The sequence below is a fragment of the Pomacea canaliculata genome, linkage group LG5, assembly GCF_003073045.1.
Source record: "Pomacea canaliculata isolate SZHN2017 linkage group LG5, ASM307304v1, whole genome shotgun sequence".
Taxonomy (NCBI): domain Eukaryota; kingdom Metazoa; phylum Mollusca; class Gastropoda; order Architaenioglossa; family Ampullariidae; genus Pomacea; species Pomacea canaliculata.
In genome coordinates this window covers 9,025,844-9,045,304 of record NC_037594.1, presented here as the reverse complement: position 1 = coordinate 9,045,304, position 19,461 = coordinate 9,025,844, and the positions used below count along the sequence as shown (strand labels likewise).

Sequence of the window (19,461 nt, the reverse complement as noted above, 5' to 3'; positions counted from 1 at the left end):
CCTGCATGCTTTTATTTAGACATGTCAAGTAAATATCTGGACACTTGTGTCTTTACAGACATATCCAGCACGCAGCATGCCGGCGGCCAGCCCCAACACCACTAGCAGCCAGTCTAGCAACCACAGTTCCGGAGATGCCTTGTCCAGAACCAACTTATACATACGGGGCCTCAGTCCCAGCACCACTGACAAGGACTTGGTCAATCTGTGCCAGTCGTAAGTTCTAAATACAATTATGTACATAGAATGATGATATTGTGATCCATTTAATTTCTTAACTTCATCCTAATATCATATAGGTAGCTGCTAACGCATGTTTCATTTCATTACCGTTTTGTATGTTTAAATGAAAGGTTCTGACTCAGCAGATTTTGTTGTTATTCCAGATCAGTGTATTATTATGACAGGTAATTTGCTATTTAGATATGCAAAACTTTTGACATCAAGCATGCTCTAGTTTTTCAAGCATACTTAATTTGGTTCCTCGTGCCATGCTATAATTGTGTGCGTGTATATATATATATCATCCTATATGTGAAATTCACTAGTGAAATGCCTTTTTAAAACAGATTTGGTAAAATAACATCCACAAAAGCAATAATTGACCAAACAACAAACAAATGCAAAGGTAAGTGTCATTCCATTGCTCTTGTGACAGTTATTAAGAACTTCTCTAAGCTTTCTTGGTCATTGACCCATAATTAAGAAAGAAAAAAATTCTCAATTTGAAAAAAAGTGTAACAATCATAAATTTCAAAAGCGCTGAAGTATTTATTCCATTCTAGTTTTTCTGTGAGGTCTGTATCGCAAATGTACTCTTCCATCTTATTTTTCAGTTTTAACATAAATTTTTAAAATAGAATCAAATATCATTAAACATCTTTTCATGCAAGTAACTAGTAAAAAATGATTGCAAAAAATAAAATCTAAAAGTTTGTATTCTAAAAAAAATCAGTATAACAGCAACGATGCAGGTGCTGTTTAAACTTAAGTAACTGTAGACATGTGCTATTTGATATTCAAGGAAAACTGAAAAAATATAACAATGGAAATCTTGTACAGCAAAAAAAAAAAAAACACTTTTTTTGAAAAGGGAAAACAGATTGAAGGAGTTTCTAGTGATCTGAGAATTCTAGTTTTTGCTTGAGTTCTGAGGTTATCAGTAAATGAACAGGAAGAAAATCAAAACATGCTTGCTCACTGCAGGTTATGGCTTTGTTGACTTTGAGGCACCCCAGGCAGCAGAGTTGGCAGTTCAAGCACTGCAGGCTCAGGGAATACAGGCGCAGATGGCCAAAGTGGGTACAATTACTGTTATAGTTACAGATAATGAAGCATAGCTACTGAAGTTGCAGGGAGGTGGTGGAGAATATAGATAGGATATTGCTAAAGAAATTAAGTATTTGTATTTAAAATGCACTTGTGGAGAACATATTACTATGTCAGCTGAAGGGAGACGTGTTTTGTCATGAGGGTTTTAAATGTGCCCCACTTTCTGCCCTGAGAGGCTCAGGCTTGTGTCATAAGGTTAATATGCATTCACACCGCAAAATAGAGACCTCTTTGGGGACAGTTACTAGCTCTGCATAGGCTTTAACACTGTTACTGTTTAAGGAGGGGGGGTGTGGCTAAATAAGCTTTTGTAGTTTTCTTAGTGAGCAAGGCTAACCATTACAAATGATCAAATACAGCTAGTCATCAGATTTGTTTATAAAACATTTTTTGGCACTATGGCATTAGCTGTTTGTAGACATGCAGACTGAATAAAAGTTTGATAGGTGAATGCATGTTCCACTTATATCTACAGATAGCTCTACAATTTTTTATGTCATCTTTGAGCTTAGTGTGCCTGCTCATAGCAACAGCGGTTGACTGGTTTTCTGTGTAAAGCACACTACAAAGAGTACAACTGAGATGACAGTTTCTGATAACCTCCAGAACAGAAAATATGATTAGAAGCCTGTGTTCATGAAGCAGAAAGTGCATAAGGGGTAGGGCTGTGCTTCATGGTGCTGGACCTCAGAGTGAGGAGGGGAGTTGGGTCAGTGACAGCATTTTGTGCTGTGCTGTTGTGCACAGTGATAATGAGGCACAGCGTGCAAGGCCTGAGCTTATGAAGCTGGCTTTTGTCTTTCTCATGCCCTTCCTGTAGGGTCAAATCTACTCGCAGAGGGAGAGAGGGGTGAAAAGCATATATGTGAGGAAAGTGCTGAATGTTTAGTAGACCAAAATGCCTGTAATTTGAACACACACAATCCTGCAATAATATAATGGAATAAACTAATTTTGTTAAAAGGAAACATAAAAACAGGAAAATTGTGCATACCAAACAGGTGTCTTTAGGCTTAGGACTGAAGAATGAACTCCTCATTGCCCTACAGGTTATGTTTTTTGGTTTTGTTTTTGATTGTGTCAATGTTTCAGCGGGAAGTTACCAAATATTGTTTCCTCTTTCAAAGTGATGTAACTATAGGGTGTTTAGATATCAGAAGAGATGATTATTATTTTACAACAATTAAAAATATTTTTCATAATTGCGGCAATTATTTCCAAGAGTAAGAAATGTCACTTGCAAAATGCTTTAGCCTGCAACCCATAGAATAGCTTGTAGCGATGCAACAAAACAAATGCCAGCTTACTTTTCTTGGTCACTGAAATGTGCTGTAGCATCGAGATGAAGGAGTCCGCTGGGATTGGGAGGGGGGAGGCCCAAAAATGTTCTCGTCTGCTTTTCCCTACATACAAACGTTTGTATGTGTCGTAAAATAATACGAGTACAAATGCACTCCCGCCCAGGTTTGTTGTTGTTGTGTTTTTTTTGGATGAACCCTTGTTAACCCCACCCCCGAAAGCAGTGACGACGATCTCTGTAACTCTGGCAGCATTTGCATGTCACACAGATGTTCACACACACGAGCCTCGATTGTATCTTCCCTTGGGTGAAAGGGATCCCATTTTCCCCCCTCTCAGCCCTGCCGGGAAAAAAAAACAATACATCGCATGCATGGGTTTGTTATTTTTAAATGAAAATAGCGTGCTCAGACGTCCATCCGTGCGGACTGGCGCCAATGGTTGAGAAGTACCCGGTATACTTAAGCTGGTACTTTGCCGATCTGCCTGAAAATTTTTTTTAATCATTTCACGGGGTTGACACTTGTCACCAGTGTTTGGATTAGGAGGGGCAGAGGGGTTCTGTTTGAAGCGAAGTTTGTCCGGTCCATGTCAAGTGGCCGGTAACAGACCCAGCAAACCTAGCGGGAGACTGTGGAACGAATGGAGAGCGGGCGGGTGGGTTTACAGCGTAGCGATGGTAACCGTGGCCCAAACTGGGTGGGCAAAATGATTGATGATCCTGGGTCAGCAAGTGAATGATAGGGAACAGGCCAACGACCGGCAGCGGGTTGGAGTAGTGGGGTGGAGGTGGGAGGAGAAATAACCCATAATTTCTAAAATTGTCTTAAGAACCCTACCATTTCTCTTTCCCATGCGTGCTTGTTATGGACGATTTTGTTTCCCATCACTTGTGCACTCTGGCTAACCATCGATCGAATTGCTTATGATTAGGTAATACAGTCCTTCATTAAAAAAAAAATACTTGATTTAAAAATAGGGGATTGGCATCTGTCATGCAACAAGCCATCGTCTCGTGGAAACAGCGGCGTTTTATAGTTTAATTTTCTTTAATGATAATAATAAAAATAAACCCGTGGTTTTGAGAGTATCCTTTTGCCGAAAATGTTTATGAATTTCTCACCCCTCACCTCCGGAGTTTGTTTTAGTTTATTATTCTATTCCAGCGCATTTTTATGCTAATGAGGACAGCGATGGATCTCCGTCATGCTGTCTACTGTCGGGTAAATTGTTTTGGGGCCTGCTTAAATGCTTTGTATATATTTCGAACCCGGAGAGTTTTGGTTCACATCCTTTCGCACAACAGTCGTCTGATCCTTATAAACCAGCGAAGACTAGCTTGAAAGAGCGCTCTAGTCTCCCTTTTCGGCGGCGGCCCTTGTTGTAGGCGAGCGAGAGGCGAGGGTCTGTACAATGGGTGTTGCTGTTCGACTGTCAGAGCGATGGAGTGGGAGGAGTGGGAAAACGCTTGGCACCGACTGCACGGCCAACTGCTGCACCTTCCTTCCCACCCCGTTTGTAGTCCCCTCTTTTGTCCCTCGGAAAAGAGAAGGGGGTAGTAGTTTTTTTTGTAAATCTTTTCCCAAAAGGTCTCTGCAGCTTATACATACATGAATATGGCTCCTTCTTGACCTTCCACAATGGTGTTCAGTATTCGACCTACGAGCTGATCACTGTTAGTGTTCACGGCATGGGGGACGCTTTTCTTTTTCCTCCGCGCTCTTTGAAGTAGGCGCAGCATGCTTATGTTACTGCTATTCTGCGGTCGGGAAAGGCTGTTTAGGACGATGTGTACGAGATGGCATCCTGCGGGGAATCTGCATTCACCAGCTCCGGTCACAGCGAGAAGGTAGTCTTCATTTCGTGGCAGTTAAGCGCGCAGTATAGACCGGTCTTCTGCGCTGAAAAGCATCCATACATTTTTTTATACTACTGTCCCAATTTTTTAAAAGGTCGTCATATTTACACTTGAATGAAACCCGCTGTCGGTAGTGCAGTATTGCTACTAAGGCGGTTTCAAATGTTGGTCGCGTCTGAAATTCTCTCTCAGCTGGGTGCTAGAAGTTGTTAGGTTAGAGGTACGGGCGTGGAATAGGGAGAGGAGGAGGAGAGGTTATTGTCACTGTCGTAGGAGGTTGTAATGGGCTGAGCTGAAAGCTTGGTTCTATCTTTGCGATAATTATATTTCTCTCTGATTCTTTCTGTTTAGTATTTGCGCTATCACTGCTCCCACCTTATTTCGCGTTCATGTAGCATCAGTGATGGTCTGTATCGACTACTATCGACGAAGAAAAGCGTATTAAGAAGACAGTTTGAGACTACCTTCTTGGAGAACATCATGCGTGAGACCCTCCACGACCATCACGCTTCCATTTCCATCTGTGAAAGATCGATTTGCAGACGACATCGATCTGGTTCTGAATTCCCCGACCACAGAATAGCTCGATATCAGATCGAGCACTAACAGAGAACTGTAAGATCTTACCAACATACCTTTCGAATGCATATGGAATGAAGAGCAGCACTGACAAAAGTAAACTCATGGTCACTGACAACAGCAAAACAGATATTTACATGAACAGGGTACGGCTCAAAGAAGTAAACAGTCTTAAGTAATTAAAAAGCCACCCTCTCTAAATACAGCATCTCCACGACTGGTGTCCGCATCAGAATCGCGACAGCAATAACGGCAATGACTAGGCAGGACAGGGTCTGGTGCAGCCCTAACATATTTTTTACCACAAAGTGCAATCTGTACAAGTCACTCGTAAAACCGATCCTGCTTTACGAATGTGAAACGTGGACCCTGCTTGTCGATACAGAGAGGAGAATCCAGGCTTTTGAGAACACATTCCTGAGGCGACTGCTTCGGATCTCGTACAGACAACCATAAAACCAGTGACTGTGCGAAGCACTGTTGCCACATTCGTAGGACACCAGGAACACCAATCTGCAAGTCACACGGCTCAAGCTGGTGTGGTTTGGCCATGTGACCCGGCGCGACACTTTGTCGAAGGCTGTCGTTCAAGATACCTTTAAAGGCTATCGATGCTGCGGGTGGCCAGAGGAAGAACTGGCTTACTAACGTGGAGAGGACTGGTTGTCCTGTGCAGGTCAGGTCCTGCTCATTATCGTGTGGCGGGCTTTGTCTGCTGTCATTTCTATCCATGTGCCCCTCACCCCCATCAAAGACATTTTATTAACGGCACGCAACCCCACGCCCTACTCCCTTCCATTCAGTTTTCTTCACAACACTTTTCCTCAGCTCAGTAGAATAGTATCTTACTACCATTATTACAGCAACTTCGAGCGGGCCAACTTAGTAACGTATTTGCACCAAAATTAATAAGTATTTATAGTTGCTAAATGCAAATATTTGCCTTCTTTGTTTAATTGTCATTGATCCCGCCTGTTTTCGCCTGGATCCATGAGTAGCGAGTCTGAAAGAAAGCTACAGGGCATTTGAAAGCATGAGATACCACAGAAGTTCATGAGAATGAATGTCCATGGCAGATGCTGAGTTGCCATCAGCGACACAAGCAACTTGTAGACCGAAGAATTCATAGATAAGACCGTGTCGAGTTGGCTGGAGGCGAGAGTAGGGCTTCACAAGAGGCAAAGTAGGCTTCATTTACATCACCCTCGCAGTGTGTCCCCGTGCACAATTGCGCAGGTTATTTCGTCTTGTCATTACCAAATTGCACTTTTATTGCTCTCATGTATCGCATTGCACGGGTGTAGTCATTGAAGCGCTGCCGTCAACGGCTGTGAAAAGGGTGGGGGAGAAGGGGAATAAATAGGAACTTTTTTATGGTGAAACTAATAAATACGAGCTGCGGACACCTTTGGAATATTTTGTCGCCAGTATGCAAAGCATACAACTTGTACGCAGAGACGACATGTTTTCGTAATTGCAAGAAACAAGGTTTATCAGCTCGTCGCACGCCTAGTGTCTACCCCATAGACTTGCGGTAACCCGTGTTTTATTTCGCGGGGTGTGCCCATGTCTCTGACACCCAACTTCCGTTCTTTACGATGTAATTAAGAGAACAATAGGATGCAATTCTAATAGGACACATTCGCGAAGCTAGAGCTGTGGATGACGTGGTGACTGATCGTTTCGGCTCGCATCCCCAGTCTGGATAAGAGACAGACTGATCTGATGCCCACCCGCCCTCGGCGAGACCCACAGTCGCGGACTTGTTGCAGCCGATCACGTGCAGACAAACGACAATAGCATCGGATATTGCGTCGATTTGCGCATCGGCTTAGTGTAACTGCATTTGGTGGTCGTACCGAAGCCGCTTGGATTTGCGGTTTATAGGTCTAAGAGCCAGCGAAGTCTCAGATTGCCGGAAAGATGACCGCTAACTGCTGTGCTGGGTGGATTGGGAGGTGGGTGGGTATGTTGCTAATGGCGATTGCTTGAATGTACCCGCGAGTCGCAAAAAGCCCAGATGGAAGATGGCTGAATGCTCTGTCATTATCTAATACCATTGATAAATGACGACGAGAGGCGACATCTGTCTCATGCTTTGGTGAAGTTTGAGAAATCAGTCTGTAATTTGTGAACATATCCAGTAAGGTAAAACAAATAGTGTTAATCTGAAAATTCTGAATGTTGCCTCAAATGTAGGTCCTTGTCCTCATCTACATGACAGATGCTGGCTGTTCAATCATCCTTCACCCCCCACCGGCACAAGATTGAGAGATGCACGGTGGGGTGGTGGATAAAAATAGAAACCTCCGCTATATCCGAGTTTGAGACTCGGTGTCAGAGCCTGCTGCTGTCTGTCTGGCCCTTGACTAGCTGGGGGTGAGGGTGAGGGATGGCACATGACTGAACCTCTTAGACTTTGCAGACCTACAGTGCAGCGTGGTGGGCTGTTTTCATACAAGCTGCCCCCTTATCGCACCCCGGCTATCAGGCACGCACTATTTTCAAACTTCCGCTCTCCGTGCACGAAAGAAAACCATCTTTCATACGAGTCATTTGGCCCTATCACCAGGCTCCGCTGTCCATGTCACTTTGATATGCGGCCTAACAGAGCCTCTTATGTTTGGAGAGCTTCCGCTGTGCGGCTTGGAGATGGTGCGTGCATGCGTACGCTGATGTGCATTTTCCTGCGTTCACACATTGAGTTAGTTGCGTGCACCAACATAACCCTAGGCAACCCTAAGCAGAAGCAGGCTACATATAAGAACACCTGCTTTCTTGTTTTGTATTAATTTTGTTTTCTCTTACCATTTTCTAACCTCTATATTATTCTAAACACATTTTGTTTAAAGTTTGCTGTTAAGTCAACAAAAACATACTATAACTAGTAGAGGGAAAAAATCTGTTAAACAACAAAATACATGTGGATTGAAATGTTTATTTAAAATTATTCAACGATCAAAGTTATTTGTTTCCCCTTCCCCAAGCAGTTTAGTGTACTTTTATGACATTTTAATGAGGGGAAAACAGAACTACGTGACGAAGGTTGCCACTTGCTAATTTTGGCTTGTGTTTTTTTTTTTCAGCAACAAGAACAAGACCCAACAAATCTTTATATAGCAAATCTTCCCCCAAACTTCTCAGAGAAGCATCTAGAAACGATGTTCAAAGACTATGGCACGGTTATCTCCACTAGGATTCTTCGAAAACCCGACGGCTTCAGTCGATGTGTGGGATTCGCTCGGATGGAATCCAGAGACAAATGTGAACAGATTATTAATGCGTTTAACTCCAAGTTGATAGCTGGTGAGTAATATTTATTAAGTCATAGTTGTGGTACATAGCACTGGTTAAATGATAACTTCTAACACCACCCCACCGTGGTTGATTAAAACTTAGACGTTGTGTGTGTGTGTGCGTGCGCGCGCACGTGAGATATAGATATTATTTTCTTATAGGTTTATTTGATAAGTCTGTGAGCCTTTGTGAAAGTGGCAGAGGCCTACACGAAGTGAACGGGCGCCTGGTGTATGTAAATCGATTGGTCTGGGTGTCAGTGGACTTGTGAATGTATATCACAGCAGAATGTTTAATTTATATATAAACAAGATGTATCCAACCTGACTGGTTGCAGCAGAATCTTGAATGTTCTTCAAAACTTAATATAGTAAGAGCTGTTAATGACAGCCAGTGCTTCGGGGTCGTCCTACAGTTCAGTGTCAAAGCGGTTGACCAATACAGTTGCCTATCTGTATAGTCTAGGGTTGAGTCTTGGACCACACACGTATCTCTCATTGTGACAAATGGTCTTATGGTTGGGGAGGAGGCGAAGAGGGCTGAACCTAAACAACTAACCAGTAAGCTCACGTGACAGGTCAGAAACTGATGAAGTTCACAACGTTTGGGTTATGGGTAGGGTAATGAAAATTTCGGTTTAAAAAAAAGGGGGTAGTAGTTATCTAATCGTCAGGCAGACGATTGAATAGTGTCACATACCAGGCGTTCCGCGCTCGAGGGCGAACACTGGCGCCATTGTAGAGCTTATAACCCGTCAGGCATGTCCGGACACCTCTCTCTCATACCCTACCTCTACCCGACAGCCGCGGTATGTCGAGTCCCATTTGCGGGTGCTCTCATCCTCGCTGTCAGAACTTTTAGATCTCCCTTTGACCCACTATTTCTCCTCCTCCCCTCCCCCTTTCAAACTTCTCCTTAGGCGGGTGTTGTTGGCATGAAGAACTGCGGATTGATACAGCACAGAGTGACGGCGTTTGGGTCCAGACTGCCAGCGTGCGTCGCGTTTGGCGGATTTATCGGATGCCTGTATACGAATGCTAATGCACGGCTTACGAGGCTCACTGAAAAAATGTCGGTCTAAAGGGGAGCACATGTCACCAAAGTATATTTATGTATGGAAATTACTGGCCACGTGACCAGTTTCCATCCTCCGAATCACCTACCCTCACCTCCCACCCCCCAACTCCTTCTGTTGCATCGTTCGTGAAAGGGTTTTATGACGCGGTTACACGCCACTACCCTTCCCTCCCTCCCAGGAGTCTTCTCTCACTCTGAGGCCATCAAAGACGTTGTGCCCGTACTTCTACACTGATGCCTGAGCACAATATCGTGTGTGTTCTGATCATAGGGGGAGCTAGGTTTAATAGCGAGATGAGATAGGGCGTGGGGTGGAGAACTCGATAAGGGAAGAGGTCTTTAGCCCCCACTAATGCGGCGATTAAATCAGCAGCAATGGTGTAGCCTTCAAGGATCATACGATCTTTGACTTTAGCGCCAACGGTTTGATATTTTGAGGTTTGCACGAGTGTGTGAAAAAAACTGTTTTCTCCGATTCAGCACCCAGCCATCACCCGGATTTGTTAGGGGAGGTAAGAGGAGACAGTAGGAGAGGGTTAGACCAAGCAATCCGTGCGCTAGGAACAGCAAACCACTTCAAATTGACTGTCTTGTCATGTTTTATGCTTTTTGGCAGTGCGTGTCCGTGCATGGGTCACAACAACGTAGGCCTATTCTAACGCGCGTGTGCGGTAAATGCGTGTGAAACTGCGGGGCGGTGCGCATGGACAAGGGCGCAGTTTGGCGGTGACACGCAGGTGTCGGCTTACCATCGTCTGCGTCCTCAAACCAGGGTAGGGGTTGCCTGCGCCGTTATCTCCAGACTACACTTCTTGGCTTGTGTGTTGTCTTGGAGGTCACAGAGCACGCGCAAAATGTTAGAACACAGGCTTGCTTGTCCCGAAGGATCAGAATGCACACACGCACTTCGGTTTAAGGGCTCGCATATCAAGGAGAATAAGGGCTGTAGGGGGTGGGCGGCAGGAGGAGTTTGGGGGAGATGAGAAGGGTGGTAGAGATAATGCATGAGAGGAGAATGATGGTTTCTTTGGGGTGGCAGTGGCTGAGGCAGCGGGGTAGGACTACGTGTGCAGTGCGTGGCAATGTCAGTTTCTCTGTGACCTGAAGAAGGTGCAAGACCCGTCGCAAAAGGAGAAAGAAAAAAACGCCAACCTTTCTTGCGTTGCATGTCTCGGGTGTTATCTATCGCAGCAATAAAATCGGTCATCTTGAGGACATGGCACGCAGTTTAATCTCCTCCACCCCCCCCTGTCCCCTTCATTGCCAAGCAGTGCAGTAAACAGTATAAACCGTAGAAGAGGGTAGATCGCTGTTTCATTGAGATCAAAAAAATGTAAGAAAGTGATGAGCTTGGGGTTCTTTCCAGCACAGCAAAACCACTTAGAGATTTGAAGTGGACCAGAAGAGCTTGGGAGGGATTGCAACATCTCGGGGACCACTCTGAGATTGTCGTTGTCCTGGGAATTGAAGCTGTCTCTCAGATCTTATTCCCTTGCCCTCCCCTTGTAGTGCGCTGCCCTGTCAGTGTGACAATAATATCCACGTGCGTGTATTTCGCAACTGGATTGGCAAACAGTGTTGCCCCCTTTTCTCGTCCTAATTCCATCAAGCCCAGGCGCCTGATTCCCTCCGATCCCCACTTCATCGTTCCCACCATTTTAATGAGAAAGCACCGGCTACCCCAGCACCTACCTTTTCTGTGGCTTTCGTGTTACACGAAGCTTTACGTATATGTCTGTATCTAGCATCTACCTGTCGCTTCTTTTTGTCTAACTTTCAAAGAAACTCGCAGAACGAATCATTCGCGCTTCAGAGTAATCATACTTCGGCTTCACGCTACCATCAGAACTTTATATTTTCCGCCAGGAACTTCTGCGTGTGAATATCATACAGCAAGTAGCCTCGCTTTTTATAAACAACCATTTACCTTCATATCTTTCTCACTCACATTTCTTTCTACGTAACTATGGGGTTTGGGGGTGGGGGGGGGAGAGAAAGATAGTACCGACATTTAAAATTGACTGGTTGAATATACATACTCAGGTAACGGGATCGGCATGGGAAGTCGATTAGGACTTCACTGATTACAGACCTGGAGCGTGAAAAAGGGCTTGAATTTATTTATTGTCCTTTGCCTTTGGTTCACACACAGAAATTATGGTTGATTTAGTGCGCGCAGAGGTAAGAAGGTACAACATGTACCTGAACTACTGGCACCGCTACTCCTCTTTATTACTATATTCCCCACCCTCACTAGCACTACTACCCACCCGCTTAGCCATGAGATATTTTTTTAAACCAGGCTGATATCAGCATAGAGGGCATAAAGTATAAACAGTAGAAACCTCCAATCAGCGTTGTCTTGGCTGGACCGGGAAGGAGAAGGGTGGTAAACTCGGAAGAGTGTGCGCACGAAAGAAAAAAAAAAAAAAAGGCGCGCTCCATTATCCCCTTGTGAGAGATTAATCAAAAGGTAAGTCAGCTGAAGGAAGGGGTAGGCAATGGACGGGACAGCTTCAGAGTCCAAAGAGTTGTATGGCAGAGTACCTGCAAGTCAAGACTTCAAGTTGCAGGGATCCGTTCCAGACCGTTGGGCTCAAAAGCATCACCTTCTCCTGACAGCATACAAGACGGGGCTGCTACCAAATAGAAATTGTAGCTGACCTTTATTCCATTGCCTAGCAGTCTTGTACATAGCCACCTTATAGGACAATACCAACCTGACAGAGCCACTGACACAAGAAAAGGAAGTGTAGGAAAAGTTTCTTAAAAACCTGCCCCAGTTTTTTTTTAAAAATAAATACCAGATATTGTTCTCATTTTCCAGGAAGATCCAGATAATGTTATTGGTCAGGTTCCACTGGGGACAAGGGGAGAAGGTAGAACTTGGCAGTTCAGTTAAAGGTTTCAACCATTCTGTTTGCTTATCAACTCACTGTGACTTCAAGTGCCTAATATTAACACTCTAGTGCTTTATGTAAATAGCTGTGGAGTGTAAGTCATTTGTTTCCAACTTTCACTGATGGTTTATTTTAAAGAAAACTCCTCATGCACATAACCTCCTTTGTACACAGTAAAGCCACCCAAACCCTTAATGTGTTCCTAGATGTTGAGTGCATGAATTGTTTGAAGCAACCTTCCATGTGGAGTACATGTATATAAATTTTATTGCAAAAGCACTGGTAGTGGAAGAGTCGCAGGGTAAAGAGAAAGAGGTCCCCAGGTAGACTTCAGTATGGTTGGGAGGGTGGAATTAATTGCTGGTGAAGCGTGTGTGCTTTTTATAGCACCTTGTTAAGGATACAAATGCAGGGAATGTAAAGCCTCTGATTTTAGCCTCAGGTAGATGGTTTTTACACCTTAAGCCATGTGGTCTCAAGCAGCCACCTAGAGTCCTAGAGCACTGTCATTGGGGGAATGCAGAGGTTCATGATAACTTCTTGTGGCAAGACAAGCTTCACATGCATAAGCATCCTATGACAGGGTTACAATAAGGGTGATGCATGTGTTCATCTAAAATGACATGATTTATCTGTATATTTGGTTTTTCTCTAAACAAAAACATTCTGTTTTTAAATTTGGATATTTGCACATTTTTCATTTATCTATAGATTAAGTTATTTGCTAACAGAAGTCATTGTCAAAGCATGTCTAAGTATCAGCCTTTCACACATGGGTAAAGTGTCTCAAGCAAAACCCTAAACTTATTTATATTTCTTATCACTTGATCTTTATTTTCATTGCAGGGTGTACTGAACCATTGTTAGTGAAGTTTGCAGACAGTGGAAATAAGAAAAAGAACCAGTTACAGCAAAAGTTGTTCACAGTCGGAAGGGATGAGGTAATCTTTTACAACTGCATTTTTTCTAACCTTTTGAGTGAAGCATTTCAGGTGTGTAATACTATGAGAATGGTCAATTACATTTTTTAAAGCATTAGAAACAGTTTTGTAAGATGAATGAGGATTGAGCTTGGCACATCTTGACAAACTGCCAGAAAAGCTCCACAAAATTTAATGAATAGATAAGTCAAGACTTCATGGTCACTGCAAGATTTGAAATGCTGTTATCACTGAAACTTCAACAACTTCATTTTGAAATAGAATCGTTGTTGCAAATTGATTTCAACCTCTTCATTATTTATCATCACTATAGTATTAAGTAATGATGATGCCAGTAGCCCTGCCAATAGGAAGTGATATATTTTTTATGTAGATTCATGTGCTTTCGAGATGGCCATCATGCTGATTTTTTCTTCATTGTGTTTACTTGGATTTGGACATAAAGTGGTGAACAACTCTCCATATTAAGCATTGTTGATTTTATTGTAACAGGAATAGAAATATATGTGACTTTAATGTCACCGCTTAGAGTGATGCTTGTATGTGAAACCTGTTCTGTCTGTGCAGGCTCTTCAGTTTTCTTATGACCAGCAGGCATTAGCTGCTAACCTTACTGCGTAAGTGTATAATACTAATGTGATCACCATGATTTTTTTTGTTTTCCTCTGTATATTTTGACATTTATGACACAATATTTTGATCTCTAAAAGATGTAGAGATGTGTGCAGAATTTTGCGCTATTAATACATTAAACATATTACTATATTCATTTCTGCTGTCAAAAGCTGTCATTGTTATTAATTACTGTAATAATACTTTTAAATATCTGTTCAACAATGTTTCCTCTAACGTATTCTAAATATAGATGTGAAAAAAGTGACTGGCATTTTGTGAATGTCTTACTGTTTAAATGGCCATAGATGTAAGGTCTTTTGACATTGAACATCATTTATATTGAGAAATAGTCCGTACATGAGTTACAGCATGGGTGCACCAACACTTCTTCCCCCTGGATTGACACTGCCTCGATACCCATCTGTTAGTACTACACCTGTTCCTACCTATCAGGTGTCCTCCAGCCCTGCCTGGCTGCCACAGTACATTATGCAGCCACAGATGCCTCATGTGAGTGATTTTGTTTTTGTGCTTTTGAAGCTCTGAAAAATAGTTTTCTTTTAACTTCCATCTGTGTGTGTGTCGTTGTGCATGTATATAGTATGTGCATGCATGTACATGCATGCATGTGCAGTCAACAGTCTTCATGTGACTTCTGTCCCAGTTTACTTCAGAATGTTGCCTTTACCAGATATAGAGACAAACGTGTTTTTGTGTGTTGTTTGAATTGCAGAGATCTTGTTTCCATCCTTTTTAATTAACATTGAAATATTTTTCACTAATCCTCATTTCGTAGAAATTCATGTTTGACGTTTTGCACAAGTATATTGATGCCTAAATTTTGTTTAATTTATATTTTATCTTCAAAAATAGATTTCTACTTTTTTTTCCAATCCTTCTACACTACTAGATTGCGTTTTTTTAAATACTGTTTGGTTTTGACATTTTTTCCTTTTACATTTTCCCCTGCTCTCTCCTTTTTCTATTTGCCATGTAAAAATTTATCTGCATGCATGCATGAATGAGCATACATTCATGCTTCTAAACACTTTGGTTTTCCATTTCAGCTGAGCTTATTTTAGTGAAAATGAAACATTTAGAGACATTAAATGTCTTACTACTAAAATGTTTTTGTCTGCACCTTTTATGTTTACAAACTATTAATATTCCATTAACATAATAGTGGCTGGGGCCTTATCCACTTCTGTGATGTAGCGCTTTATTTATATCATACAGTGACAGAAGAGGGTGGGAGATTCTTTGTGGCAGTTGCTTGGGCTGGAAAAGAATCTGTAGAGGAAAGCCCAATCATGAAGTTAAAAAAAGCTTATAAAAAGATCTATACACATAATAATCTTATGCTGGTGTTACATGAAATGAGGTGTGAGCCCAGTGTTTTGATAAAATCTTAAAGCAGGTTAAAAAAAAAATCTACCTGTGATGCTTATAAGAAAAGGAAAAAAATGGTGGTTAGACAAATTCTTTCTATATAGATATCTTGGGAAAATATGGTTTCTTTTTTTCCACTAGGTCATCTAAAGTAGGGCTTAGTAATACAAGCAGACTGAAATCATTTACATTTCACTGAGAGAAAAATTACTGTAAATTTCAAGCTCGGGAAACAAAGTTTTAGCATGGCAGATTTAGCTGTCAAGTAAAACAAAGAATTGGGTGGGTGGTAGAGTAATATGGCAAGTCTGATGCTTAGAATGGCAACAAGAAAAACCTTTCTATTGTATACGGACTTTCTACAGACACTTTCACACACTCATGTGCGTCCCAAAAAAACATTATAGTCATTTGGAAAGCCTTGAAAAATGACCTTTTTGAGATTATATTTATAATAAAAGTAGAGCTGTGCTGTTCTGAGAGGATATGTGAGGTATAGGGATGGATGCAGGAGGGCTTGAAAATTGCCACTAACCTGTGATGCTGGGAAGTTGAGGTAACCTCTATGTGGATATTGTTGGTGTGGTGTGTGACTTGACCTGTGTGACATTCTAATTCACAGATCCTTCCTTCGGTGCACCCCGACGTGTCAGCAGTTTTGGACCCCACCGGGACCCTGATGTAACATCATCTTCCAAGCCTGCCATAACTGGCAGCTCATGGGGTTGTGCTACGCCCTCACCCCCTTCCTCAGGGGACTTTGCCTCACCCTCCCCATGTGCGATTTCTTACCCACTGGGGGTAGTGGTTGGACTCCTTGTGCATGCAAATAACCCTCACCTTGTTCTCAGTTCTTCAATCTTCTCACATTACTGTGGAAGACATGGACACAGAGACAGGAAGAAAGAGAAAAGGATTTTCGGAATCAAGAATTGTTTCATGTTTGATGTGGAAGGAATGCTTTGTTAATATTTTTTGTCCTTCTAACATTTCAGTTGTGTGTTGATAATGACGACTACAATGATCCTTGTTTTGTTGTATGATGACTATTTGTCATTATAAGAAGAGAATGATTTTCCTTAGTAACTGAGGTTTTTTTTTTTTGTTTCTTTTTACATGTACTAGTTAAGTGTTTCACTGAGCTTCAGCCTTTTACCATTATTTTTTAATATGTTTACATTTTTTAAGATGTAGCTATGCTTAGTTCTGTGAGTTTACATTGGCTGTAATCAACAGATGCTACCGAGTACACTTCACCATGGCAACGCTGCACCCCTTGACCCAGGGTCAGGGGTCATGCCACAGCTGACAAGCCAGATGGGGCAGCTCTCCCTCTCCAGTGCTTCGGTAGGGGAAGAGCATGCCGTTTTGTAATTTGCGCTGTTTTCCTCCTACAGTGCTCTCTCTTTTGCTGGTGTCCCCATTTGACCTTGAATTTTGTTCTTTCTTACTCTATAGCTGCTAGAACTAGCATCCTATTTGTGCATTGAGACATTAGGCGGGCTGCTTTTCTCAGTTTTATTGTTGACCATTTGCTTATTAACTCTTCAAGTCACTGAGCAGAATGTGAATGAAGTTGATCTTAGAGTTGTAGTGTGACAGTGCAGTGTAACTAGCATTTTCTTGTCTTACTTGGCTTGGCCTCTCCTCTTCTTGTTGTCATGATGTTTAAATGGAAAAAATGGTTGGTGCAGTTTTCAGGGCTTGCCTAAATCTGCTATTAAACAAGGAGCAAGTAGCACTTGGCAAGACTGTTTTAATATTGATACATATGCACATCTTGGTTTCTGTACTTAAAGTCATTCAGTTGCAGAAAGAATTAAAAAAAAATGTTTATGAAGACTGAACATTTTATGGGCAATTGCTGCTATTATCATTTACAATTAAGATTGTCCGTACCTTCTTTTTCACCTGGAAAAAATGCTGTATTGTTGCGAGTCTCAAATCTTGATCAACAAGTAATAAGTAACTGACATTGAAAAGTCACCAACATAGAAATATAGCCTAAAACACCAGAATGGATAATCTGGATATTGCTGGTAAAACATAGAACCCTTTATATGAGAAAGATAGTCTCTCTTTCATAGAATCTTTGATTTAAGTGAGAAAAACAAAATAGATCATGCAGGTAAAAATTAACAGGGATTTATACAGTCCACATTCAATATAACATCAGATTTCAGTGGGACCTAACTTGGACATTTGTTATTTTAAAGAATGATAAACTCCATTAAGTCATCAGTGTTTGGGCAGTTGGCCTTGAGGATGCGGCACATACCAAGGTGTACAAAGTTATGTACTAATAATATCTAAAGACTGTATTCCAGCTTAATGCCAAAGTTTGTTTCTCAGGACAGGCAAGTGTAAAAAATGCCTTTTAGTTTTGTTGCGGTCATGGTCTGGAAGAGAGAAGGCACTTTTCTATGTTTGGAGAGTTGTATCAAGTTAATACTGGACTGTGTCAAGGCCAGCAGCTAAACAAGGTGTACATTTTTGTTTACAAATTTTGGTGAAGTTTTTCACTGCCAGATCATGTAAACATCTGTTCTTTGTAGAGATGTTTATGACTGTTTTATTGTCTAACACTTATATAGTACATGCAGATTTCTTGGACTCTACTAAAATAGTCTTCCAGGATCATACATTTAGTGAGGTATTACTCACATCTGTAATTATTTAAAATTGAATTTCTTCTTTCTTACATAATACTTAGAACCCCTTTCTCTTCTTTTCTGTCCTTTATTAAAATGCTTCCACTGTATATCTTGGCAATAATCAAACCCAGACAAGGCAAGCCATTGGAAGTGAAGATGTATATTGTCATCAGATATGCTTATAATACATGTTACAATGGGTTTCATCATGACTGTAAATACACTTTGGCAGCATATGTTAGATTGTCCAGACATGCCAGGCAAAGGGCGGAATGGCAGCAGGTCATATTTTCCGATTTTATTGTGGCATAATCTTGGTGCCCTCCCTTACCCACTCCCCAGTTTTTAAGGTTTTAGGTGGACAAAAGGAACAAAGGAGTCAAGCACAATATGGCAAAAAACTTGTGCCAAGACAAGTGGATTTTAAAGAAAGAAGAACATTTGATAAAATGTGCTGTGGAAAGACAGGATTACCTGAGGGGGATTGGTGGATGTATCACACATCAAAGCCCAATACTTGCAGAGAATTAAGAACCTGTAACAATTGTTTTTCTCTTATGCCATTATTCAGTACTTGTTCCAAACCCACCTAACCTGCCATTCAGAATTTAGTCTCATATGAGAGTTTTAAGATTTTTTAAAATAAAGGGACAAAGCCAATGCAGAAAATAATCCTCTCTGTCCACTGTTTTTCTTGTCAGAGTGATGGTTTTGTGATGGCTGATTGGCTATTTGCACCGTGGTAGGCATGCACTGGCAATAGAATGCGACACAGCATGGTTGCATAGCCATCTGCTTTTATAACCTTTTTTCCTTTTTAAATTGTGCTCCTTTAAAGGAATTGTACAAAAATTTTGATTAAGTATGGAGCTATTTTTGAGTTTTAAAAAACTTGCATGCCACAGAATGGAGTTTCATGTTGGAAAACAATATTTTTATTTTTGTTGTTTGCTTTTCCCACTCCAAAAATATTTTCCCATGTCTTTGACTGACAGGAGACTGGTCAGTCTCCTATCAATAGTCTGAAGGAAAGAATGAATAAGATGGACTCTTACTAGTTTATGTACATAATGGAGCCTCAGCCTGCCAGCCTCATTATATAACAAAACTTCATTCTTGCTGATTAGCATTGCAAGTTTGTCCCTTCTTGTGATATAAACTGCAAACATCCCAGTACAATCTGCCATGAGTTACTCGATGTACTGATTGCCATATAAGGAGTCCAGGAAACCTAAACACTTTGATAGAAGGCTGACCAAAGCTTACTCAGTCTAAGGATGGTGGCAACTTGTGCCAGATAAGTGGATTCCTAGAGTGGAGACTTTGTACAGAGCTGTTACTCAGCAGTTTTTCCTTGAGCTTTTTTTCAGCATTTTAAAAAAAATCATTTGGATGAAATTGTTACCTTGAACTGTGTGGATTTTGGTGATCAGTTTTAAAGTCTTTAAGATGTGACTTTGTAAGACTGTGTTTTTCTGATTGTTGTTGTAATGTGATTTCCTTTTTTTTTTTTTGGCTTT

General features: G+C 41.6%; 1 protein-coding gene and 1 long non-coding RNA gene across 17 annotated transcripts in view; one reads left to right on the top strand and one right to left on the bottom strand.

Moving 5' to 3' along the window:
* LOC112563615 (RNA-binding motif, single-stranded-interacting protein 3-like) overlaps positions 1 to 19,461 on the top strand; it is a 141,672-nt gene that overhangs the window by 108,749 nt on the left and 13,462 nt on the right. For 13 of the 16 annotated variants that reach the window (XM_025237755.1, XM_025237753.1, XM_025237754.1 and 10 more), the window contains 8 exons: positions 59 to 216; positions 570 to 628; positions 1,207 to 1,298; positions 8,155 to 8,374; positions 13,189 to 13,283; positions 13,851 to 13,900; positions 14,249 to 14,408; positions 16,524 to 16,634. In XM_025237755.1, the coding sequence (XP_025093540.1) occupies positions 59 to 216; positions 570 to 628; positions 1,207 to 1,298; positions 8,155 to 8,374; positions 13,189 to 13,283; positions 13,851 to 13,900; positions 14,249 to 14,408; positions 16,524 to 16,634 (945 nt within the window). Of the gene's footprint in view, positions 1 to 58; positions 217 to 569; positions 629 to 1,206; positions 1,299 to 8,154; positions 8,375 to 13,188; positions 13,284 to 13,850; positions 13,901 to 14,248; positions 14,409 to 15,909; positions 19,434 to 19,461 lie in introns of those variants that run through there. The other 3 variants (XR_003099081.1, XM_025237761.1, XM_025237756.1) reach the window with 3 other exon arrangements.
* LOC112563616 overlaps positions 1 to 19,461 on the bottom strand; it is an 85,855-nt gene that overhangs the window by 57,040 nt on the left and 9,354 nt on the right. The gene's annotated exons all lie outside the window — the stretch shown is intronic.